This window comes from Protopterus annectens, chromosome 2.part1 (genome assembly GCF_019279795.1).
Source record: "Protopterus annectens isolate FY-2018-M chromosome 2.part1, PAN1.0, whole genome shotgun sequence".
NCBI classification, from domain to species: domain Eukaryota; kingdom Metazoa; phylum Chordata; order Ceratodontiformes; family Protopteridae; genus Protopterus; species Protopterus annectens.
The window spans coordinates 1,726,463,566-1,726,490,977 of NC_056729.1; the positions used below are offsets into that span (position 1 = coordinate 1,726,463,566).

Consider the following 27,412-nt stretch of genomic DNA (forward strand, 5'->3'; position numbering starts at 1 on the left):
AGAGAGAGCGACTCCCCCTCGGCCTTCGATGCAGTGGAGAGGGCTCTGTTGAGGGCATCCGGACCCCCGGCCCTTGCTTCGGCTCCACCCCGCACTCCCTCTCGGCTGAGTAAGGCTTCCATCACCCGGCCTCAGGACAGCCTGCTTCGATGTCTCAGGTCGTTCCCTTGGAACAGGTCGTTGCTGGTGAGACCTCCTCGGACAGCCCCCCCGAGGATGTGCCTCATAAGCACAAGTGTAAGAGGAGACACGTGGACTCCTCCGAGTCCTTAACAGAAGACACGGACTTGGATGAAGGGGAAGGCTCCCCTAGGTCACCCCCCGAAGATGTCTCCTTTGGAGACATAATGGAAATGCTCAGGATTAGGGGGTGTGGTCTGTCCCCAAGGCTTCCTCCGACGAGTCTGTGTTCCTGGAGGCATTCGAAGCAGGACCGTCTACCTCTTGGGTGTCCCCTCCGACCGACCCCCTGGTGGACCTTATTACCACCAAGGCGTGGAAGGAGCCGGACACTGTGGAGCCAGTTCCCAAACGTCCCGATCGAATTCTGAGCCCCCCTGCGGACAGATCCCACTGGAGCAAGGGTCCCCCGTAGATGCCATGTTGACGGCGGCAGCCATCAAGAGGGAATTAGCTCAGGAGAGTCTCTCGGTCCATCCACCAAGCAAAGAGTCCCGCTCGATGGATCGCCTGGGGAAGCGGGTTTTTAGTTCAGCGACCTTCTCAGTAAGGTCTCTGAACTATATGGCACACGTTATAAGGATGCAGCGAGACCTTATCAAAGAGTATGCTGCTTCCCCCCCGGAGTCCATGTCGGCGGAGGACAAGCAATTGTACTCCACTCGCATGGCCACTCTAAGATCGATATCTAATACCTCTATGCGGTTGTTGTCCCATGCTACAGAGGGAGCCGCTAGAGCCAGCAGAGCAGGCCTAGTCATGAGGCACCAGGCCTGGCTCCGGCATTGTGACTTCGCAGAACCCTTTAAGATGTCATTTGCGAATGCCCCTTTTGATGGTTCTGCCTTATTTGGCAAGACCGTTCGCGACACTTTAGTCCTGAGCGAAAAGGACGGGAAGATGTTGTCTGCCGTCGGAGTCCGCTTCTCCGCTCCCCAGAGGTCCTTCTCCAAGAACCAAAAGGGACAGAAGAAGATGTGGTTCCAGAAATCTCAACATTCCCAGCCTGCTCCGGACAACCAGTCCTTCCGTGGCAGAGGAGGACAGGGAGGACGCCGCCCTAGAAGCAGAGGGGGCCCGAAGAATTTTGGGTCCAGGGAACCTTTCTCTGACCGACCCACGCAACAACCCTGAGGGGTTGCCCGACTGCTCCACTCTGGAGGCAGTCAGGGGGCATTTCTCGAAGCACCTGGCAGCTTGGGAGTCCATCACATCGGATCGCTGGGTGCTTCGTATCATATCCAGAAGGTACCAAATTCCCATATCTCATGTCCCCAGACCCAAAAGCCTCCCTGATGTACCACCAGATCAGAGGGAGGCAGCAGCTGCAGAGATCCAGCAGCTGCTAGAAAAAGGAGCCATCCAACCCGTCCCCCCAGACCAGCTCGGATTAGGGTTTTACTCCAGGTTCTTTCTGGTGCCAAAAAAGACGGAGGACTTAAGACCAATCCTAGACCTCTCCCTTCTGAACCTGTCGGTAACCAAACAAAAATTCCGAATGGTCTCTCTTCAATCCATTCTCCCCCTACTTCGGGAGAATGATTGGATGTGCTCTATAGACCTCAAGGATGCGTACTACCACATTCTTATGGACAGACGATCCAGGAGGTTTCTCCGCTTCCGGCTAGGAGCCAGGCACTACCAGTTCAGGGTCCTTCCCTTTGGCCTCACCACAGCCCCCAGGGTGTTTACCAAAGTATTAGCAGTGATAGCAGCCCACCTGAGACTCCAGGGAATGCAGGTGTTTCCATACCTGGACGACTGGCTCCTGACCGCCCCAACAAGGCATCTACTTTGCTCAGCGAGAGACTACTTCCTCCGGCTGGCCCCCCAGCTGGGCATCACCATCAACATGAACAAATCCTCTCTTGCTCCTACCCAGGTGATAGAGTTTATAGGGGCCAAATTGGACACAAGAAATCTCCTAACATTTCTGACCGCGGAATGTCTTCAGAACCTGAGGCTGCATGTACAGGCCATCCTCCAATCTACAGCTCCACCAGCGGGATTGGTCCTGAGGGCTCTAGGCTCCATGGTGGCAGCAATTACTCTTCTGCCATTGGCTCGTCTGAACATGAGGGTACTGCAATGGACCCTTCAAGTCCAATGGTCGTTTCATCGTTACCCCCTGCACCATCCTATTTCCATCAGCAAGGCGTGCAGGACGGCTCTCGTATGGTGGCTCCAATCCCCGGATCTCCATACGGGACGTCCCTTCTCCACGCCACCTCCCCTCGCCACGGTGACCACGGACGCCTCTCACCTTGGGGGGGGGGGCATTGCGCAGGCAAGACAGTCCAAGGCACGTGGAACAACACAGAGACCTCCTTGCATATCAATGTCCTGGAGATGAGGGCGGTGCTATTGGCGTTGTGAGCACTACAGAACCTTCTTCCGGTAGGGACTATTGCTATACAGACGGACAACATGTCAGTCGTCTGGTACATCAACAAACAGGGGGGAACCAGGTCCTATCCTCTTTGTCGAGAGGCCATGAGAGTGTGAGAATGGGCGATTTCTACCAACCGCTTTCTTATTGCAACGCACATTCTGGGATGGTCCAACATACTGGCGGACAGACTCAGCCGCACCCTTCTTTCCCCTTATAAGTGGTCTCTCAACCCCCAGGTAGCGAAGCGAATTTTTGCCGTGTGGGGGCAACCCTGTTGCGATCTCGTCGCCTCTCCCTCAAATACGAAATGCAACAGTTACTTCGCTCTACTTCCCCCCGTCGGGGAATCCCAGAGAGACGCTCTGGTGCATGCTTTGCCCCCCGGTCTACTTTATGCCTATCCTCCTCTACCCCTGATGCTGAAACTCATACAGAACGCCAGTCAGTTGGGGAGCAGGATGATCCTCATTGCCTCATTCTGGCCTCGTCAAACGTGGTTCCCCTACCTGTGGTCTCACCTGGTAAATCCGCCTTGGATTCTAGATCCCCTCCCGGATCTAATATCTCATCCCCTAGACCTCCCTATCCTGAATCCGGACAACCTCAAGCTGACAGCGTGGCTGCTCCAGTTCCACTCCTAGTCAGGACTCCCGGAATCTCTTCACCGGTTAAAGCCATTCTCGTAGCAGCACATAAACCTTCCACTAGGAAAGTCTATCGTAGTAAGTGGAAGCGCTTCTCCATCTGGGCGGAGAATAATAACTTAGACCCCTTCACAGCCCCGTTACCATCTGTCTTGGAGTTCCTTACAGGTCTCTTCCATCAGGGGGCTAGATGCTCTACGGTCAAGGTTCAACTAGCAGCTATTTCTTATTACCATGTGGGGCATGAATTGGGCCCCTTGATTACAGCAAAATTGTGTAAGTCCTTTCTCAAGGGTACTTTCTTGCTCAGACCTCCTATCAGGGAAATTGTACCCCCTTGGGATTTAGTTCTAGTTTTACAGACCTTGACAGCTCCCCCTTTTGAACCAGCTGCCTCGGTCGATCGTAAGTACCTTTCTTGGAAAATGGCATTCCTAGTCGCTATTACTTCGGCAAAAAGAGTTTCTGAGCTTCAGGCCCTTTGTGTGAAACCCCCATACTTGGCTTTTCATCAGGATAGAGTGTATCTCAGGACCAGTCCTTCTTTTCTTCCCAAGGTGGCTTCAGAGGCCAATATCAATCAGTCCATTAACCTACCAATTTTCTTCCCTAAGTATCAGAACAAGGGAGAATACAAACTTCACTCCTTAGATGTGCACAGACAACTGCGCTTCTACATTCACAGGACTGCTGGTCATAGGCAATCCGACCAGTTGTTCATTTCCTTTTCCAAATTTAACCTAGGTAAATCTGTCTCTAAGATGACTTTATCACAATGGATCTCACAGTGTATTCCCTTGGCCTATGACACTTCTGGGAGGCCTGCACCTCAGGGAATCCGTGCGCACTCTACTCATTCTGTATCTACCTCTGCAGCCTTTAGATCTAGAGTTCCACTGGATGATATTTGTTCCACGGCCACTTGGGCCTCATCTCATACCTTTATCAACCATTATAAGTTGGACATTATCTCCAGAGGAAGAGCATCCTTTGGCTCTGCAGTGCTCCGGAACATCCTTCCATGATGGCCACCCAAGATTCAGGTAGCTGGGGACTCTGTCCCAAAGGTTGCTGACAAATGAAGTACCTACTTCAGATTAAGAAGTTATGTACTCACCATAACGTTCCATCTGAGCAGGTGACTTCATTTGTCTGCAACCATCCCCCCTCCTTCCCCCTGGCCCTCAGAAATTTTCTTGATCCTGTATGTCCTTCTATTATATCCTTCGGGATGTATTAGCCTTCGGCTTTTTTGTATACGGGCAAACTTGATCTGAGGTCAGTCAGGGTTAGCAGGGGATTATGGGTAAGGGGAGGAGCTAGGAGCTCGGATCTCTAAGCTATGAATACGTTGCCGGCTCGGATCCGAGTTCGGATCCAAGACCCAAAGGTTGCAGACAAATGAAGTCACCTACTCAGATGGAACGTTATGGTGAGTACATAACTTCTTATTTTGTGTACCCTGTAATTTCTAGGTGAGAAACCACTGTGGTCTCTCCAGTTGTTGCAGGTGTCTGGTGAGGTACATTCAAAAGAAAGCATTGTACCTTAGTTATTGGTCTGATGAGGGCAGAGTATAATGAGATTATAACATCCTTGGATATAGATTAATGCGTTTACTTTTAAGGTGTGCCACATAAAAAGATTTCCTTACTGCTGTGGATATGTGATGATCAAAGTTTAGATTGCTAACAACCTGAGTACCCAGATCACATACCACTTGGTCTAAACTTAGGGGGGTGCTGTCTGTAATGTAATTAGCAGGAATGTCAACTTTCCCAAAGGGAATAGTAATGCATTTTTTGCATTTAGCTTTAATCTGTGGCTTTGGCACCAATCATTTGTCTGCGTTAACCCTGACTGCGGTATGTTAACATCGTTGGGGGACTCAGTGATTGCTTTCAGTTTGCAATCATCAGTGAACTTAGTCAGCCACAGGCCATCCAAGTTTACATGGAATTATGAGAAATAAATTCCGAACAGTGAGGGGGCCCAGCACAGAACCCTGTGACACGCCACTTGTGACTGTTCTTTTGCTAGAAGTGAAGTTGTCCACTTGACAGTATGTGTCTTGTCAGTGAGCCAGTTGGCTATCCATCTTTTAAAGCAGGGATTAATTCCCAAATGGGAGAGTTTTTTGTATAATACCTGAGTGGGGGATTGTGTCAAATGTCTTGGCTAGGTCAAGATGGGTGGTATGCACTGTCTTTCCCCTCGTTGAGGGCCTTGGTGACTTTCTCAAAGAAGTCAATCATATTTAACAGGCATGATCTACCTTTATTGAATCCGTGCTGGGTTGGGTCCAGAGTTTGAAATTACCTATGTCTTTTTTAATAAGGTCCATAATGATTTTTCATTGGCCTTGCAGATGAGGCTAGTCAAGCTTATGGGCCTATAATTCCCAGGGTCGGTTGATGGTCCCCCTTTGTGCAGAGAGATTATTGTTGCTGTCTTCCATTCTGCTGGAACACAGCTAGTTCGCAGACTGTGGTTAAAAAGGGATCAAAGTAGGTCTGCTAGGTGATGTTTTAAGTTGTTTAAAATGCAACCTGGGATGTTGTCTGGTCCCACTGATGCTATGTTTTTGGCCTTGGAGAGCGCTGAGATGGCCTGCTATGTTGAGATAAAAGGCTGTGGAATGGTGACAGATATACTTTGGGGGATGACTGGAGGGGACAGAGGGGTACAGTTTGCTCCAAATCTGTCAGCTATCAGGTTGACTTTTACCTCCAGTTCAGTATGGGTGATGCCATCCACAGCCAGTTCAATGCATAGCTGGGTAATCCCATTTAGATTATGGACACAGTTAAAGAATGCATTGTGATTATCCTTAGCTAGAGAGGCTATTTTTGCTTTGTAATTAGCTTTGGAGGACTTGACAAGATCTCTGATTTGTTTGTTTAAGTTAGAGAAGGATTTTTTCCTCTGCTAAGCCAGTTCCCTTTTGTTCGTGGACACTAGTTTCTTTCTCTTGTTGTATAGCTTGTTTATACTAGGGGTCTACCAGGGTGGCTTGTTTTTTTGGCAAGAACCGGTTTCACACTGGTCAGATATAGCTGATTCTGTACAACTGCTTAAGTGGTTATACAGGGCATCGGTGTGCACCTCTGCATAGGAGTCCATGTTATCTGCATTTGATGGGGCTTTGAAACTTCTTATACCACCACTTAATATGAAGTAATTTGCCTCTGAAAAATTCTTAAGCATTTTTGAGCTTGGCGAGATATCTGGTCTTATAATTATATCAAATGAGACTGACTTATGGTCCGATCTTACTAGAGAGAACATCATATGGAGAGGGTGCAATGCTCTCCAGTGTTAGTGAGTACTATGTCCAGGACATTTGAGCCTTATGTGTGCCATCTTTCAAGTGGGACATTGGTGGCAGCTCATAGCTCAGAAGATTAAGGCTGTATGACTTGTTAACAAGCTACTTTCTACAGTCCAGGGTTTGATTCCCTCAGCCTCTGTTTGCCCACAGTGTGATCAGGAGCAAGTCACTTAATCAGACAGTACTTTGTGGCAATTAGGAAACTGGACTAAGCTCCTCAGTGGTCTCCTGAACTACATGTCAACTAAAAATGAACCTATTTCAGACCAATGATTCAGAAAAAGGTCACATTGTTTAATGGGTAAATACAACTATACTCACACAAGGTGACAAGACAGGTACCTAGTCTAATGTATTCCCACTTGTGGAATGGACTACCCTTACATATCAAGCAGAGTATTTTATTTATTTTTATTTACATTTTGTTGACCAGGGCTAGTCCCACTAGGTCAGTAACTGTGGTGGTATTCATACTGACTAGTTGAAAATTTGGCCAGAACATAGAACTTCCCCCAGTCTTTTCAATATGTACCATGGGATCTTTTACATCCACTGGAGCTACCACAAACTCTGGCAGATGGGGCTTTGGTTTAACATCTCATGAAGTGAAATACATTCCTTGCTGCAGTTAAAACCAGCCTGGATGTCTGACTGTGTGTTTGCAGATTTTCATCTTGGGAGAATCTACTTAATGGGAGACACTGTTAGTCTCTCATCAGTACTGGGCATACCTCACAACCTTTTAGTGCTAGAAATCTGGACAAAGCCTGACAAAGTGGGGGGACAAAGATCCAAAAATAGGGAGAGATTTTAAATATTGCTCTTATAAACTTAGAAAGTTGCTAGAATAACAGGGTTTGTATTAATATGTATTTACTGAAGGATTTGAAGCTGAAGCGCAAATGCATGTCATTATTTAGTGACTTCAGTCCTCGGATAATCCCAGTGATTTGCCAGAAGATCACAAATTTTATGAGGAGCAGACCAAAAATATGAGGCAAAAATCTGGACATTCTGCGAAAATCTGGACAGTTGAGAGGGATGATACTGGGTAATGTGAATGACTTTCTCTGTGGTCTTATTGACCATATGCTTAGTAAGCAAGTATGAAGCTGTTTTTCCTTCTGACCTGATTCTCCTGGTCATCGTATCTGCATAACTTTGGTATATGTGCCACTGTCTTTGCGAATTGCAGGCACAAGTGTATGCCTGGAACTGCATTGCCAAGTTCAGAAATTTGATTTTATTCTCAACTGTCAAAACCTTAAGAACAACACGGTAGTCCTCACAAGCTGAAAAGCAAGAAACACTTTCACTAGGACATTAATAACATCCAGGATGAGTTCCATATCTCACTGATTTGTACTGATCAATTTTGACATGTATTGTACATCAGTACCCTGACTGGAGAACGAGCGTTCTCCAGCAGGGTATTAATGTACAAGCAATGCCCGCCGAAAATGAGTCCGATGTTTCATGGCAGCATATCAAGCTGCCATGGTGCTCGGACTCAGAAAATGAAACAGCCATTATTTTATTCTCGCTAAACAGCACTTTTGCTGTTTAGCAAGTGTAAAATATGAAAAAAAGAAGACAACAAAAAAAGGTATGTGTGTGTGTTTGTCTATGTGTGAGCGTATGCATGCATATCAGTGAAAGTGAGAGAGATGTTATTTTACACTCGCAAAGCAAGTCTTTTGCTGTTTAGAGAGTTTAAAATTAAAAAAAATAAATAAATAATAAAATAAAGCCTGTGTGAAAGACTGTATGCATGTATGAGAGTAAGAGAGAGGGAGAGCGATCAATTGTGTGTGTGTGTGTGTGTGTGTGTGTGTGTGTGTGTGTGTGTGTGTGTGTGTGTGTGTGTGTGTGTGTTTCTGTCTGCATGTGTGAGTGAATTCGTGCATGAAAGCAAAGAGAGTGTGTGTGTGTGTGTGTGTGTGTGTGTGTGTGTGTGTGTGTGTGTGTGTGTGTGTGTGTGTGTGTGTGTGTGGTGTGTGAGAAAGAGAGGGAGAGTGTGTGAGTGAGTGAGTGAGTGAGTGAGTGAAGTGCGAAAGTGAACCAACAATTCCCTGGTAGCAAGTGTGAGAGAGAGTGAAGAGAATGTGCTCTCTGTAAAATTGTTGTTTTACTTATTTATGTATTTTTTTAAGTACTGTTTTATTTTTTAAATATATTTTAGATGTATAATGCTTCCTTCAACAACATTAACATATACTACAGCAAGTATGAAACGTTAGGCGGAGGAACTATTTTACATCATAAATGTATTAAAAAAATAAAATAGAACTTAAAAAAATACATAAGTTAAACAACAATTTTACAGAGACCCCATTCTCTAAGCACAATAATGCCCTCCAGGGTGTGTGTGTTAATGTGTAATTAATGCCCTTCCAGGGGTGTAGAGACCCGATGCAGCACACTCTGTCGGGGATTATTGCTTGCATAGTATCTCAATTCTTCAGTGAATTTTCTCAGTAGTAGTTGGCATTGCCAGAAAGCTACCTGAACTCACCACCAAATGGTCAGGCTCCATGAATTCAGTGTTATAAAATAAGACTCAGTTGCTCTTTCTTTGGTCTTTTTAGATGATTTAGATGACATTTGACGATAGTTTTCTTTGAAATTGAATGTCTAACAAAAGTTTTACTTTTATGGAGGATTATAAGATTAGATTTTAAACATCTAAATGTTGGTACCTAAATCAGTGCTATAACCAGAAGTGCCCTGTGAACATATTTAAATGTTACGTTTTTGTTGATTGTAATAGTGAAAAATGTGACTGCAATGTTGTTCTTACTGGAGCACTTTTCCCCTGCTCCTTTAGATTAAAGAACACCCTGAGAAAGGTGTGTATGTGAAGGATCTCTCAATGCACACCGTGCACAGCGTGACAGAATGTGAGCACATCATGGAAACAGGCTGGAATAACCGCTCCGTCGGATACACACTAATGAACAAAGACTCTTCACGTTCCCACTCTATCTTCACTATCTACTTGGAAATGTCGACACTAGGTAAGCAGTTCTAACACTCAGCACACCGTCTGCTTTTACTGACCAGATGGCTGTAGTAGGCATAGACCTTCTAGTCTTGAGACATGGCGCAGAAGATTAAATGAGAATGAAAAAAACTAAACACAGAATGTAAAGAAATAAACAATAAAGCAGGTTGTGTATAATGTATCCCTTTTAGTACAAGGTTCCAGCCTGCTTTCCTATTGGTATTGTAGGGGGTGTAAGGATAACTGGAGGGAAACAAAGTCCCAAATGAGCAGTAATCAGTTTCCTTAGAAACAAGCCACAAAGAAAGGATAATTTCAAAAGGCCTAGTCTGAAATAACAATTTCTGAGTCCTTCTATATGAACTTTTTAGATGTTATATATTAATGTCATGTATTTATTTTTATTTTATTTTATTTATTTTACATTTGTTGACCGGGCTAGTCCAGCTGGATAATTTCCATTTTCAGTGGAGGCCCGGGGAGAAAAGCTCCACAATTAAAACAAGGTTAAACATTTAAGCAACAATGCATACATTTTAGTGTAGTAGAAAATACAGCGAAAAAAAAACAGGTAAAAATCAAATAGCCTAAGCTATATATTCATTTTTTTTTTTTTTTTTTTAGAACAGTACAGTAATTTAGTCATTTGAAATAGCAGGGAAAGATAGTGATTTTTACGTAGGGAGGTATGGCTGAAGAGCGAAGAAGTCATTTAGTCTGGATTGGTACAGGAGCAGAGCCAGAAGTTGTTAAGATGTAATAGAAGTTGTTTTTTGAAAAGTTGAAAGGAGTCTAGTGAGGTAATGTGTGAGGGGAGGTTATTCCATATTTTCCCTATGGAGTTTGAAAATAGACAGTTACCTGCTGAATTTGTAATTCTAGTTGTGGTGACTTGTATCTTTTCGCAGATCACAACTGTTTCAAGTTTTTGTAGGGAGTAAGGAGGTTACTGAGAGCTGGTGTTTTTGTTGGTTGATAAAGAATGTTATGTGTAATTAAGAGTTGTTGATAGATAAGCTTGTTAGGTAGTTCTAACCATTGTAATTGTTTTAAGTTATTACAGTGGTGAGTTCTGTACTGGGATGCTGTGGCAAAACGGGCTATATTATGATAGGATGTAGTTAGTTTTTTCAGGTTACCTTTAGAGAGATTGGTGTAAATAGAGGAAGCATACAGTAGGGTGGAGATAAGATGTGATTGAGCTAAGGTGGTCCGTGCTTCTGGAGTAAGGAAGGGTTTTATTCTGTACAGTGAACCTATCTTTTTATTTACTGCTTTTATAGTGTTATTGATATGACAATCATAGTTAAGATTATTATCAATAGTAACACCAAGCAGTTTGGTAGTAGAGTCTGGGGAGATAAGAGAATTGTCAGCTTTTACTGTACATCCAAAGTCTTTAATCTGATTTTTTCATATCTATATTTTATGTTATGCCTTGTGACTACTAAGATACATTTTATGTATATATTTATGGAAGAAAAAGGTCTATGCTAGCCAAAATCCAGTTTACGTAAAAGTTCCAAACAGAACACTAAATAGCACAAAATTAACGAAACTGGATACTGCTCTTGGATATAAAAACTTGTTTTAATATCACCACACCATACACATAAGATGAGCGCTTTCGGGCGGTTGCCCTTCATCAGATAAAAAGATACATTCTAAAATTCTTTTTAAAAAAGTATTAACCAATCAGTATTCAGTGAGAACATTCAATAAAATTCAATAAAACACCCGCCTTTTACTCAATGTGGGTTTTAAAGGGATAACATCATTTAAGCCTGGTTCCCTATGTGCTGTCAGTTCAAGAATCCATTTGGATTCAGCTAGTTCAGTGTTCAACTTGATATCACCCCCCCTGCTGGTCAATTTTAAATTCACAATAACCCTAAAAGTAAACTTGTGTGTAGGGTTATCTTTAACATGCCTAAACAGGGCATTATGTACATCATTGTTCCTTATACTGAATGAATGCTGAAAAATTCTTGTTTTTAACATTTGATTGGTTTTCCCAATATAAAAACAATTACATGAACAGCATTCTGCTATGTATACTAAATCTGTAGTACGACAGCTTGCCTTACCTTTAAACTGATACACCTTCCCACTAATAGGATGTATAAACTCAACTCCTTTTTTGATGCTACCACAGGCTTTACAACAACCACATGGTATGGTTCCTGCCTTGCCTACTTTTGACCTAACATCACTGGGGTTACTTCTCTCTTTGCAGAGTATATCCTTTAAATTCCTACTTCTTTTTATAAATAAAGTTGGGCTTGGATCCAGCTAAATCTCTCAAGCTGTCATCGCTAACTAAAATATTCCAATTATCACGTATTATATTGCTAATACCTTTCATATCACTACCATAGGTTAGTGCTACTTTGTGTCTATCTTGTACGGCCCTCTTGCATACTCGTTCTTGTTCCACATTATCTGTGCGATCCAGCCAGGGTCTATATGTGTTAGCTCTAAGTGGCTTAGTCTTCTTAATGGCTTCCCCCACCATTCTCTTGTCATACCCTCTGTTGAGGAAACAGCTGCCCAGATATTCAGTCTCCATCTCATACTCGGCATCATCCTTCACTATCCTAGACACCCTACCCATTTGACCTTTCACAACATTGGTGAAGGTATGTCTAGGGTGCATGCTGTCGTAGGACAACAAAGTGTTGCGCCAGCATTCTTTCCTATGTATCCTTGAAGTGAACCCTTCTCTATTTTGAATTAAGCAGACATCTAAAAAATCTATTTCAACCTTCGACGTTTTAATACTGAACCTGAAAAAAGCAGTAGTGGAATGAAGGTATTCTATAAATCTGTTCAGTTCATTAACATCCCCATCCCATAGGACAAAAATATCATCTACGAAACGTAGGTATAGGAACAAATATTTCCTCCATATGTTATCGTTAAACACATAAGAATTCTCCCAAAAAGTAAGGACGAGATTTGCATAAGTATTGGCGCAGGGGGTGCCCATGGCTATCCCCTGCGCCTGTCTGTATGCAGAATCTCCTCCTAGGAAGATATTATTCTCCAAAACTAATGTTAATAGCTCTAAAATCAAATCTGTCTTTGCATTGGTGAAGTTTTTAGCGATTAAAAGTTCCTTTAACGCCAAACTCCCATATTCATTATTTATTATGGTGAAAAGGTTGTTAACATCAAGGGTGGCCATCAAATAATCACCAGTCAATTTCTCCTTACTAATGTTGCCAATCAGGCTCAAATAATGCCCTGTATCCTTTAAAATGTACGCTACTTCGTCTACTAGGGGTCTAAGAGTCACCTCTAACCAAATAGATATATTTTCAGTGACCCAACCCCTTCGAAACTATCGGTCTAAGGGGTGGGTCCAATACACTTTTATGAACTTTGGGCAAAGCTTTAAATATGGGTGTCAAGGGCTTTTCAATAAACAGAAATTCAAACAATGACGATGTTATCATTAAATTATCGCTAAGCCACCTCAACCTATTGTGAACCCTGTCAATAGTTCTCCTTATATCTACCGGATTTATCCTGGTGTATGTATGTGCATCTGATAACAGACTTTTCAGCTTATTCGTATACCATTCTGTGTCTAGTACGACAACTGAACCTCCCTTGTCCGCTTTTTTAATGACAATGTCGGTATAATTACCTAAATCAGTCATTGCCTGTCTTTGCTCTTTTGTTAAATTGTAAAATTTATCTCTATCGTTCTTTTGAAAGTATTCTATCAAGTCACGATCACATTTGTTTATAAAGAGTTGCAAAGCTGGTGTTAAGGGTGGTATGAAACTACTTGGCTTTTTTAAGCTAGAATGTGCACCAGTATTTTCACCAAATTGCTTACTTAGCATCAAATTCCGACAATAGGACATGATGTCCAAGGCAACATCCTGATAGCAACATTGTGCACTTGGTACAAAAGTAAGGCCCTTGTTAAGGACCATTAATTCAGATTCATTCAAATAACGTGAAGATAAATTAAGTACAATATTGTTATGCTTACTATCAGTCACTCTAATGTCCGCCTTTTCTTTTGAAAGTCCCGGTCGTCGCTGAGCGATCGTTTCCACGGACCTTTCTTCTTTACTTGTACCGGTAGCATATCCAAAAAATGATTATGTGGAGATCTAATTTTTGGTCGTGCTCTGGATAACGTAGCATTGCTGGATATTAGTTCTGCAGGCTCCGTAAACACCTGTACTTCCACAGTGTCCGTTAAGGCTACAGAATTAACTATAGCCTGTTCACAGACCAAAGTTGATTCAGTACTAACAACATTGTGAGCATTCACATGATTTAATTCACACAAACCAGAGTCCCGCTCACTAGTCTGATCCTCAGACGCACAGTTTAAAACCGCTACATTGCTGGTAGATGCCATTGACTGATGAGTCGAGTTCCGACGCGCCGTCAGGCCACTCCTCTGTTGCCGCTGTTCACCAATCCTGTTCGTACCTTTCACCACTTCCGCCATAGTTGAAGTTTTTGGTTTCTGCCATACAAAAATGCTTCCGTTCGAAAAATCTTCATAATCTCTGCGTAATTTGCCCATTTTCTGAATTTTGAGTTTAGCATCATTTTCATTAAATTTCTCATATAAATCAGCCAATTTCTTTTTGCACCAGACCTCAGGATAGTCTTTTTCAAGCTTATATTGTAAGGAGGTAACAGCATTTTTAAGTTCAACAATTTCTTTGGAGAAAAAATCATTCAATAGATCCATGTACAGGTAACTTGTCTTGATGTTAATAGCTTGCCATCTGGCAAGAAGCTCCGGATACCTGTCTCCTTGACTCGGCATACATAGTACACGCATCCCACGCGGTACTATGCCATAGTCAAGACAGGCTTCTAAGTGGAAAGTCTGCCATTGCAGTCGCTGTAGCCTCATGACTTTATAGGTAAAATCTCTCAAATTGTCCTCAAAAGATTTATCTACAGCCATTGGGGTATTTGAATGTTGATCCGTACCTGATTTGATGGTAAAACCTAGACCAAGCAGAGGATTCTCCTTAACAATGAAGCGTTTCACATCCCATCCTCCTCGTGAAACGCTCTCTCCTTCATCTCCCCTTTCTGTAGTCGCCATACTTTCACTCCCTTGAGCATGCATAGCAGTCAGACCTCAGAGAAAATCAGTACAAAATGGAAGAAAAAGGTCTATGCTAGCCAAAATCCAGTTTACGTAAAAGTTCCAAACAGAACACTAAATAGCACAAAATTAACGAAACTGGATACTGCTCTTGGATATAAAAACTTGTTTTAATATCACCACACCATACACATAAGATGAGCGCTTTCGGGCGGTTGCCCTTCATCAGATAAAAAGATACATTCTAAAATTCTTTTTAAAAAAGTATTAACCAATCAGTATTCAGTGAGAACATTCAATAAAATTCAATAAAACACCCGCCTTTTACTCAATGTGGGTTTTAAAGGGATAACATCATTTAAGCCTGGTTCCCTATGTGCTGTCAGTTCAAGAATCCATTTGGATTCAGCTAGTTCAGTGTTCAACTTGATATCACCCCCCCTGCTGGTCAATTTTAAATTCACAATAACCCTAAAAGTAAACTTGTGTGTAGGGTTATCTTTAACATGCCTAAACAGGGCGTTATGTACATCATTGTTCCTTATACTGAATGAATGCTGAAAAATTCTTGTTTTTAACATTTGATTGGTTTTCCCAATATAAAAACAATTACATGAACAGCATTCTGCTATGTATACTAAATCTGTAGTACGACAACTTGCCTTACCTTTAAACTGATACACCTTCCCACTAATAGGATGTATAAACTCAACTCCTTTTTTGATGCTACCACAGGCTTTACAACAACCACATGGTATGGTTCCTGCCTTGCCTACTTTTGACCTAACATCACTGGGGTTACTTCTCTCTTTGCAGAGTATATCCTTTAAATTCCTACTTCTTTTATAAATAAAGTTGGGCTTGGATCCAGCTAAATCTCTCAAGCTGTCATCGCTAACTAAAATATTCCAATTATCACGTATTATATTGCTAATACCTTTCATATCACTACCATAGGTTAGTGCTACTTTGTGTCTATCTTGTACGGCCCTCTTGCATACTCGTTCTTGTTCCACATTATCTGTGCGATCCAGCCAGGGTCTATATGTGTTAGCTCTAAGTGGCTTAGTCTTCTTAATGGCTTCCCCCACCATTCTCTTGTCATACCCTCTGTTGAGGAAACAGCTGCCCAGATATTCAGTCTCCATCTCATACTCGGCATCATCCTTCACTATCCTAGACACCCTACCCATTTGACCTTTCACAACAAGGAGTCTAGTGAGGTAATGTGTGAGGGGAGGTTATTCCATATTTTCCCTATGGAGTTTGAAAATAGACAGTTACCTGCTGAATTTGTAATTCTAGTTGTGGTGACTTGTATCTTTCGCAGATCATAACTGTTTCAAGTTTTTGTAGGGAGTAAGGAGGTTACTGAGAGCTGGTGTTTTTGTTGGTTGATAAAGAATGTTATGTGTAATTAAGAGTTGTTGATAGATAAGCTTGTTAGGTAGTTCTAACCATTGTAATTGTTTTAAGTTATTACAGTGGTGAGTTCTGTACTGGGATGCTGTGGCAAAACGGGCTATATTATGATAGGATGTAGTTAGTTTTTTCAGGTTACCTTTAGAGAGACTGGTGTAAATAGAGGAAGCATACAGTAGGGTGGAGATAAGATGTGACTGAGCTAAGGTGGTCCGTGCTTCTGGAGTAAGGAAGGGTTTTATTCTGTACAGTGAACCTATCTTTTTATTTACTGCTTTTATAGTGTTATTGATATGACAATCATAGTTAAGATTATTATCAATAGTAACACCAAGCAGTTTGGTAGTAGAGTCTGGGGAGATAAGAGAATTGTCAGCTTTTACTGTACATCCAAAGTCTTTAATCTGATTTTTTCATATCTATATTTTATGTTATGCCTTGTGACTACTAAGATACATTTTATGTATATATTTATCTATTTATTTATTTATGCATAGTTTGTTGACCAGGTTAGTTTATCTAACCAGTTTTCATGGAAGACCGAAGCTAGTGTTTATATTGACTAGGAGAAATTTTCTGTTATTGCCAGCAGATGGCACCAGAGGGCTGCCAGCAGCAAGAGAAATAAGATGGGGATGAGAGAGCAAAAGAGATGTTAGCGTAAGTTGCATTGCATCACAAATTGATGCCAACTGGATTGAGGAAGCTACAGTTAATCTGAACAAAACACAGCTTCAGGGATCGAGCCAATAAATATCCAAGTTCCAATGAAGGGTAAACACTGATGTAAAAACTTTCTTTTATTGCCACAAGTAACCAAGGTTAACGCCAATATTTTCTACTAGAAAAACACGTTTTCGTTGCTAGAATGCAACTTCCTCAGACATAGGAAGTTGCATTCTAGCAACGAAAACGTGTTTTTCTAGTAGAAAATATTGGCGTTAACCTTGGTTACTTGTGGCAATAAAAGAAAGTTTTTACATCAGTGTTTACCCTTCATTGGAACTTGGATATTTATTGGCTCGATCCCTGAAGCTGTGTTTTGTTCAGATTTTGTTGGTTACAGCTTCCCTCAGTTTTGTGGTTTTTTGAAGCTACAGTTAATGTTATGGCTTGTTGGATCAAGTACTGCAACAACTGATTCATATCAAGGGCCAAGGGCCTAAGTAATCCTAGCCAACAAGGTTCCCTGGCTTACGCCACCCAAGAAAGTTATTTTCCTGTGCCACTGTCAAGCAGTGACCCTGGGGTGTATTTCCTATTTCCCATCCACTCATCAAGATTTTTCATGAAGAGTGCTAATGAGGAACTTTGCTTGACATAGATGGGTAACTTGTTCCGGGGTATGGGAAGTCTCTGGCAGAGGAATCTATCCCTCCAGCATGTCCTGTTTATTGTGGTGACAAGGTTTAGGTCCCTAGAGCATGTAGCTCGGAGGGATTGGGATTCCTTTAGATGTAGCATGTCCAACAGCTCTGGGTTTGACATAGCTTTATTTGTTAGGCAGAGATCACCTCGGAGTAGGCAATATGCTATGGTATGATTAGCATGAATCAGCAAATAGTTTGGAAGCGTCTTTGAATTATATTGTCCAGAGATGTGAAGGAGGTCAGGAACAAGCGCAGCATTAGGCAGATGCATTGTAAAGCTTAACTGAGGATGCATGCTGCATCTGGGAACCTGCAGGAGTTCAGTTCCTACAACAGATACAATCTGAGATAAAAATGCAGAACAAGCAGAAGCAAAAGACATTCTGCAGCAATGAATTACAAAATAATGATCTGCCAAACCTATAATAAGGGACAGAATGAGACCTATAATGAAAATACCATATCAAACTAGAGTCCCGGTAAAGATATGTAATTTGGGATAGTCATATAGTGTCTGTTGGTTTTGGCATAAGGAATTCAGGGCATTAATTCGCTTAAAGTGCAAACGTTTTTACAAAGTAACATTTGGTATGTTTCAGCTAACAGAGACATTTCTGCTAGCTTCTGATGCAAAAGCTTTCATAGCACAATGGAAAGCCGATTTATTAATTGGGGTTAATATTCAACAGAGAAAACCTGCAAGTTTGGTTAGGATGTGTGAGGATAACAAGGAGGAAATATATTTATTTGTGTTTGTTGACGTGGGTAGATCAACAAGGAGGAAATGTATTTATTTGTATTTGTCGACCTGGGTAGATCACTGATCTTGCTGTACCATTTTCAGGTTCGGCCTGGGGATACATGAAATTTCAATTATATAAAAAATAACATATAATCTGATGTTGCCAGTCTTCACTTCCTTGACTGTGCCTTCGCTTCTGATCCTTGGAGCCAACTAGGCCATTATTGCAGCTTGCACCTTCCAAAAAAACTCTCGAGCAAATCTCCGCCCGTAATGCTCCTCACAACATTACCTCAGATCTCGTTTGCCACTTCATAGTGCCAGATGCATTCTCTCCTCAGAGCTCTTGAGCGACAGCAATATATTTATAAAAATTGTAAGTTCTTTATCACTTTTCTCATAAAACTTATTGTTTGTTCAACTACCCGCTTCTTTTTGTATCTGTCGTTGGGTTCTCTTTCATTTCCTACCATTGCTGATACTTCTTCCCTTTACCGTAAGTGGTATTTCTTAAGTAGCATTGTTGGCACGACCTTTCCTTTCTTTGTATTCCCTACAAAAAAAATAAACTTTTCTAGCTTTGTCTGTGTGAGTATGTGTGAGATTCGTGGAATGGCAGGAAAACCTAAAGGAACTTCTGGCTTCAAAAGATGCCAGAAGTGTGACAGGAAACTTCCAAACTTGAAAGGACACTATCTCTGTGTTTACTGTTTGATGGCAGTACATTTACAAAAAAAACTGTTCCATTTGTCACAGTTTTAGTCATCGAGATCTAACAGATCATAAAAACAAATTGAGTTTAAAAGGACTGCTAAAATCTGAATTTGACGAGGCCATATCTGGATCCAAAACTGATATCAGTTCTCTTTCCTCTTCTTTCTTCTCCTGTAGCAAGCATGAAAAATCCAAGAAGAGCTGCTCGATTCTGACAATTGCTTCGGAACCACTTGTCAAAGTTTCTAAAGTTTCCACGGCTCCGATAGTTCCCTCAGAACTGGCGAGAAAAGTAATTGTGTCTTCGGTGCCATCAGTGCTGGCATCTGCACCGACTACATCGGCACCGATTACTGTTTGGGACTTCCCCTCTTCTGTGCCTTCTAAACCCTTGGTACCATCTCCCTTAGAACCGAAGGAGTTTTTCTTCAAGGACAAGCCACAAATGAGGTATTCACCTTCTGTGGACCCCTTTCAGGACTGTCCTCCAAGTCCCTTTTTGGAAAGGCATTCCCCTTAGGTCTCTGATTTGTTCCATCTGACCCACCAAGAACCTAACAGAATCTGATATCATGACACTGGTGGATCAGCTCCTGGCAGCGAGGAGATTGCCTTCTTCTGTGGTTCCTGGCATTCACAGCTCTGGAACCTTGCCAATTTCCACTCCAGCCTCTGTTCCTTTTCCGACTCCAGCTGAGCCTTTTGACTCCCTAGTACTGACTTTTCTGGCTTCAACAATTTTGGTGCTGGTCAAAGCTTCTTCTCCAGCACTGATAGTTACCTTGAGTTCTTTAGGTTTGTCAGATCTGGAGACCTCCCGGGGATGAAGCTTCATTGCCGGTTCCAGGGGCAGGATTCCACTCCAGCTTTTTTGGAGCCATCAATGCCCTTCAGTGCTTCAGCACATGTAAGATCTTCTGTGGCTTCGGCTTTAGAGGTGGTCTCCTTGGTTCAGAGTGGGCCAACAGTTCCAAAGGAGTTTATTTCGGTTACAGGCTCCCATCCCTGTACAGGTGGCCTGCCTTTCAGACCATGGAGAGGGCCTTGTCCATTGTGGATAAACAGTCTATGCCTTCCTTGTCGGACCAAATGTCTTGTCCTTCCCTTCGACCAGAGTTTCCCCCAGTCTCTTCCCTGGGACAGCAGGCACATAAGACTAAGGATTTAACCACTGTGATTATGTCCTCTTCAGATACCTTTTCAGACTATCCCACCGAAGAGGTATCTTTGAAGAGAAAGTGCAGGACGAAGCACTTAGACTCCCCTGATGAGTCTTACACTGAAGATACTGATTTTGATGAAGGGGAATGTTCCCCTAAGTCACCCCCTGAAGATATTTCCTTCGGGGACATCCTAGAGATCATTTAACAGAGGGGTGGCTGGACTTCCTTCCAGCCTTCCTCAGAGGAATCGGTATACCTAGAGGGTTTTATGCCCAACCCTCTACTTCTTTCATTTTTCTGCCCACTGATGATCTCATTAAATTGATTGCTCAGTGGGCCTGGAAGTTGCCTGATACTATCTAGCCTATTCCTAAGAGACCAAATCGTATTCTTTCAGCCCCTCAGGATCAGCAGCACTGGGCCAAGGGAATACCTGTAGATGCCATGGTGATAGTGGCAGCCACCAAGAAGGAACTTGCTGATGAAAGTCTTACTATCCATCCTCCTAATAAAGAGTCTAGGACAATGGATAGATTTGGGAAGCGCACATATGCTTCATCGATCTTCACCCTCTGGTCCTTGAATTCCATGACACATTTTATGAGACTTCAATGATGTCTGATAAAAGAGCTATCATATACTCTCACAGGAGCAGTAGCTGAAAGAGTTCAAGACAAGGTAGCTTCTCAGCTCAGCACCCTAGGATTCATTTCCAAGTTGTCCATGAGGCTAATTGCACGTGCTACCAAAGGGACGATGAGAGCAGCGGTTTCAGGCGTTGCCGTTAGGAGACACGCCTGGATGCACTTGTGTGATTTTGTGGAGCCATTTAACTCTTCTTTCGCCAGTGCTCTGTTTGACAGAACATCCCTGTTTGATCCCAAAGTTAAAGACACTCTGGCCAGATGTGAGAAAGATGCAAAGACTCTTTCTGCCATGGGCGTACACTTTTCCACTCTTCAATGGCCTTATTCTATGAACCAGAGAAGTGGAAGACTATGGTTCAAGAAGTCCCAAGGGGTTTTCCAGGACTCACATGGCAGCAACGTTCCCCAGGACAGAAGAGGAAGTAATAAAGGAAGACACCATGCAAGAGGCAGGGGTGGTTCACAGAATCAGGGTTTCAGGGATTCTTTCACTGGGAACTCCTATCAATGTTGCTGAAGGGAGGAATGATTGCCATCCTCTGGAGGCAGTCGGGAGGAGATTATCCCTGCACGAATCTGCCTCGCTAAGGATAACAGACAATTGGTGCAGAAGATTATAACCAGAGGTTACAACATCCCTTTTTCAGAACAACCAAAGAGACTGAGAAGAATTCCAGACATTCCACCCAGTCACAGGGATGCAGCAGTCAGAAATTCAAAAACTGCTTGACAAAAGAGTCATCCAAGCAGTCCTGCCAGACCAGAGAGGATCCAGAATTTACTCAAGATTCTTTTTAGTGCCAAAGAAGACAGGGGACTGGAGACCAAGCTTGGATCTCAGTCTGTTGAACAAATAAGTTCGACAAACCAAATTTCAGATGGTCATGGTTCAGTCTATTTTTACATTCTTGGAAAATGATAATTGGGTGTGCTCAATAGATCAGCAGGATGTGTATTACCATATAAAAATGGACACGTGATCCAGACGATTTCTGATCTTCTGACTGGGAGCCCGTCATTATCAGTTCAGGGCACTGCCCTTTAGTCTTACCACAGCCCCCAGGGTGTTCACCAAATGTATGGTAGTGGTAGCAACTCACCTCAGACTGCTAGGATTCTGGGTGTTTCCATATCTAGACAACTGTCTCCTTACCACTCCCACCAGGTGTCTACTCATAGAAGCAAGAGACTATACTCTTCTCCTATGTTCGACTTGGGTATCACTATAAATTATGAAAAGTCCCATTTAGAACCATCTCAATAGTTGGACTTCATTGGTGCGATGCTTGACGCAATCACAAGCATTGCATCTCTTCCCTTAGAAAGACTTCAGAGGATAAAATCGCAAGTCAGCCAGATCATTCACAGCAAGAAGGTAATAGCAAGATGACTTCTTCAAACTCTAGGCTCAATGGCAGCCTCTAGCACCCTAGTTCCCCTTGCAAGATATCACATGCAAATTCTTCAATGGCTCCTGGCATCTCAGTGGTCTTTACTGAATCAACCAATGTCCCGTTGGTTACAATCACCAGTCGTTGCAAGGAAAATCTGATTTGGTGGCTCCATTCCAGTGACATTTTATCAGGTCTTCCCTGTGTCCCCCATCAACCCCAACCCATAGTGACCACAGATGCATCCTAGATGGGGTGGGGGGGGGGCATTATCTGGGAAAGACAGTTCAAGGCAGTTGGTCCCAGTTGGAGGCCAGTGTGCATGTCAGTGTTCTAGAGATGAGGGCAGTGCTCTTAGCATTGCAGGCATTTCAAGCAATCCTCCCCTTTAGAACAATTGTGATTCAGACAATATGTCAGTAGTTTGGTACATCAACAAGCAAGGGGGAACCTGGTTTACCCTCATTGTCGAGAATCACTCAGAGTATGGCAATGGGAAATTTCTTCTGGTCACTTTCTTTTAGCAACTCACATTCTGGGGAGTTCCAGTGTGATTGTGGACAAATTTAGCAGGGCCATCCTCATGCCTCATGAGTGGTCTCTCAATTCATTGGTGGCAGAAAATATTTTTTGCCACTGGGGTCAACCCTGCTGCGATCTATTTGTGTCCCCCTGAACAAGTGCAGCAGTTACTTTGCCCTAATCCCCCTTCCAGGGGAGTCACCGAGAGATGATCTCCTTCACGATTGGCTTCTACACAGTCTATTGTATGCCTTTCCCCTGATTCCTCTCATATCCCAGTTTCTAAAGAAAACCAACAGGTCAAAGAACAGAATAGCTCTTATCGCCCCATTATGGCCTCAAGTCTGTTTTCCCTTCCTTTGGCCTCATCTGATATGGAGACCTTGGTGCTGGACCCACCCAGAGGGACTAGTTCATCTGGATCTTCGGGATCTCAAGCTCACTGCATGGCTTCTCCAGTTCCCATGATTACTTGGCATTCGTCTCTTTCTTCCTCAATTCAACGCATCATTCTAGTCTACCACAAACCTTCAACAAGGAAATCTTACCTTAACAAGTAGCTAAAGTTTTCTGAATGGATGTCAGAGTCTAATCTTGACCCATATTCTGTGCCTGTTGAGAAAGTCCTGGAATTTCTAACGTCACTTTTTAGAGCGGGAGCACCTGCGTGTACTATGCAGTGTGTGTCTCCAACTTTCCTACTAGCTTAAATGGTTCTGCCTTAATGTCACATAAACTTTGCAAAGCCTTTTTGAAAGGAACTTTAATGCTAAGATCTCCATATAAAGAACCCTCTGCACCTTGGTATTTGAATTTGATGCTTCAGTCATTATTTCATTCTCCTTTTGAACCTTCAGCAAATTGTGATTTGAAGTTTTTTTCCTGGAAAACATTATTCTTATTTGCTATTACTTCTGCTAGGAGGATATCTGAGATACAAGCCTTATCTTGCAAACCTCCCTATCTAATTTTTCATAAAGACAGGGTCTCCCTACGAATGAATCCTTCCTTTCTACTAAAGGTTGTATCCGAACCAAATATTAATCAGACTGTACAACTCCCAACTTTCTTTCCCAGTTTCTCGAATAAAGGTGAATACTGTCTACACTTACTAGACGTGCGTAGACAATTATGTTTCTACCTTCACAGAACAAAAGAAATTAGAAAATCTGATCAGCCATTTGTTTCCTATTCTTCAGCTGCTATGGGTAGACCAGTTCTAAAGCTACCCTAGCTAAATGGCTTAGAGACTGTATTACTTTTGCTTATAACAAAAAGAGGCTGCATTTACCAGGACCTGTAAATGTGCATTCAACAACAGTAATGGCTGCTTCTGCAGTTTTTCATGCCAGAGCTTCCATAGATATTTGTGCAGCGTCGACATGGGCATCTCCTTGTACCTTTGTTACACATTACAAACTGGATCTGGTCTCTAGAGGATGTGCATCATTCGGTTCGATGGTGCTCAGGAATATTCTTCCATGAGACCTCCCAAGGTTCAGGTAGCAAGGGACTGTCCCACAGTCAAGGATTAAGTGAAGATTGACAACATCAGATAAAGAAGTGATGTCTTACGATAATGTTCCATCTTTGTTGTTGATCTTCACTTATCCTTGACATCCATCCCCTCCATCCCCCTGCCTTTAGGTCTCTTGATGGATCAGACCTCTCCAAATATTGGCTTTCATTATAGTGATTCAGAAAGGGTCACTGGCCTGTTATTTCTTGTCTGTCACTATTGTTTGCAAACTAGTAAAACTGAAGAAAAAAGGGCATATAAAAACTTAAACAAACAGCAAAGCCCAACAAACAACAGCACTGGAGCCAGTTAAAATACGAAAGCTGAACACGTTCTACTAGTTCTAGTGAACACGAACTAGTAATTAAGCACTTTTGTTCTTTTACTCTTAGGACTTCATCAGAATAAATGTACAGAGCAATCAAATTAATTTATACACATTTAAAAATAACATCACCAATTAATCAATCAATTTCACACATAAAAAACACAAATTTGTTAGTACATATATCACATACATAAAATGCATTAAAAAACTTATTACATGCATTTATATTTTAACAAACGTTTAACTGAAATTGTTTAATTTAGAGCTGGACTAACATCAGCACATAAAAATATCTGCCATTTAATCTCAAGAAACTCAAGATAATTGTTAAACTGATTAATGAATAAATTGGAATCAACTTGTTGAACTACAAAAAAATTAAATTTCTGAAAATGGGAACAAATTTAACAATGTCTAACAAGAGCATACTTGGTCTCGTTATTTTTGATCTTGCTCACATGTTCAGTTATGCAACTAAGCTTTCTTGTGGTCTTGTCAATGTAAAAACTTTGGCAGCCACAGCAAATAGCTAAATACATCAAACTTTCAATCTTGCAACAAAACCTCCCTGTAGACTCCAAAGTAAAATAAATATGTTTAAAAGGGAAACATTTTGGAATCTCGAAGTACTGAAATATCGAATTTCAGTATCTCAAGACCAAATTATCGAATCTACAGTTGCGCGAAACTGGAGAATATCGAACCCGGAAATGTCAAACCTGCGGTATTGATGGTGTGTTAGGTAAGTGTTAGGTTTTTTTAAGAGTTTTAGGGAGGGTTTGTGTGTTTGTGAGTGTGTTGGGGAGTTTTAGGTGTCGGTTAGGGTAGGTAGGTAAGAGTGCGAGTGTGTCAGTGTTGAGAGTGTGGTGTTTGTATGTATGTGATGTGTGTTTGTGCAAGGGGGTTGTAGAATGTGTGGTGGTGGGTTTTCTGTCTTTCGGTATTTAGTGTGACCTCGAAGTTAGTATATATAAGTAGCGGGGGTGTAGGGGGTGCAGCCCCCCACATGGGGGTGCAGGGGGGATTGCCCCCCTGCTTATAGGAAGGGTGGGTGTGTTTGTTTTGTTGCATTCGTGTGTATTGTTTCGCTTTGTTGTAGTGTCGGAAGGTAGATGTATTTGTGTTTGTATGTGTGGTGTAGTGTTTTGTTAATGTTCGCAGTTTTGAATTTCTTGGTTTTGGTTTTCGACTTTGTGAGCTTTCGCCTTTATAGTCTCGAGATACTGAAATTCGATATTTCAGTATTTCGAGATTATAAAGTTAATCTGTTTAAAAGATACTGACTGCCAGGGTAAATTAATCTACAAAACCTAGAACTATTGCAAGGAAAACTACCAAAAGGTCCCATAAACACCCACAGTTTACGTCTTTCGGCTTTTCCCGGTTAGGGGTCGCCACAGCGGAACTCCGGTCCGCTAATGATTGGCAGTAGATTTTCACGAACACCAAGGTGTCAGCTCGATGTCCAACCTTCAACGAAGGCATGCCTATTTACGCATGTCTTTCGAATGCCACCCAACCACGGGGAGGACATGCAGACTCCACACAATTCCATCTGATTGACTTCTTCGAGTCAGTCTCCAGAGCTGTGGACGAGGGTAAGGAGGTCCACACAGCCTATCTGGACCTCACCAAGGCCTTCGACACTATCCCCCACTCTGGAATCATAGATAAACTTACTAAGCTGGGCATAAATCCCTACGTCACTTGATGGGTTGCCAACTGGCTTACTGACAGAACCCAGACTGTAAAAGTAGCCGACTCCAAATCCAGCTCCAGACAAGTGACAAGTGGAGTACCTCAGGGTTCAGTCCTGAGACCACTCTTGTTTGGCATCTACTTCTCTGAAGTACAGGCCAACACTAAGGGACTCTGGCTAACAAAGTTTGCAGATGACTGCAAACTGGGAGCCATTATTGAATCCCCAAATGATGTGGATATTCTACAAAAGGGCCTTACAGAAACAGATGCCTGGTGTCAGAGCCATGGGCTCAAGCTTAATGCCAAGAAATGTATAGTCATCCCCTTTGGAAAAAAACATGTACCCATGAACTACCACATAGGTGGCAGGACACTAAACATCGAAAGTGTGATGAGAGACTTAGGGACGTAAGTGGGCAGTGGTCTCACTTTCGATAACCACACCGCCACAACAGTCAGGAAATCCTTCTACGTGGCACACCTCATCACAAAGGGCTTTTCATCCAGAAAAAAGGAGGTAATTGTCCCACTGTACTCATCCCTCATTAGACCCATTATAGAGTATAATGCCCCATTTGGTATGTACCTCACAAGACATCTGCAACAGCTGAAAAGGCCACAGAAATACCTCACTAAAAGAATCACAGGCCTAAAGCAGATGCCATATGCTGACTGTCTAAAAAAACTCTAGCTATACTCTGTGGCATATCGTCTATTCAGAGGCTATCTCTGCTTAACATACAAGGCCATGTCAAACCCTGAGCTGTTGGACATGCTCCACTTAAAGAAATCCCAATCCCTCAGAGCCACATGCTCCAGGGATCTAAACCTTATCATCACAATGAACAAAACATGCTGGAGGGATAGGTTCCTGACCCAGAGACTCCCCATACTCTGGAATAGACTGCCCATACATGTCAAGCAGAGCACCTCATTGGCCCTCTTCAAAAGGAACCTTGATGATTGGATGGGAGATAGGAAATTCACTCCGGGGATCATGTCAGTCGCCCTGCTAGACAGGGGCCCAGAGAAGTAAATATTGTGGGAAAACAATTTCCATGGAATTGTTATGTCTAGGCTTGCATAGGTCTTAGGGCCGATAGCCTAGTACCAACCTATGAACAAAAGGCACTCCCTGCACTCCAGCCGAGAATCGAATGGGAAAACCTCTTGCTGTGAGGCAACAATGCTACCACTGCACCACCGCGGCTATATATCTTTAAGATGTTCCAATAAATGTTTTAAAT

The 27,412-nt window shown here is 42.6% G+C and overlaps 1 protein-coding gene across 1 annotated transcript in view; it reads left to right on the plus strand.

The window, feature by feature from the left end:
• Positions 1–27,412, plus strand: part of KIF17 (kinesin family member 17) — a 1,182,720-nt gene that overhangs the window by 472,295 nt on the left and 683,013 nt on the right. Inside the window, exon 4 of the mRNA XM_044063178.1 lies at positions 9,375–9,564. Within this exon, the coding sequence (XP_043919113.1) occupies positions 9,375–9,564 (190 nt within the window). The remainder of the gene's footprint in view (positions 1–9,374; positions 9,565–27,412) is intronic.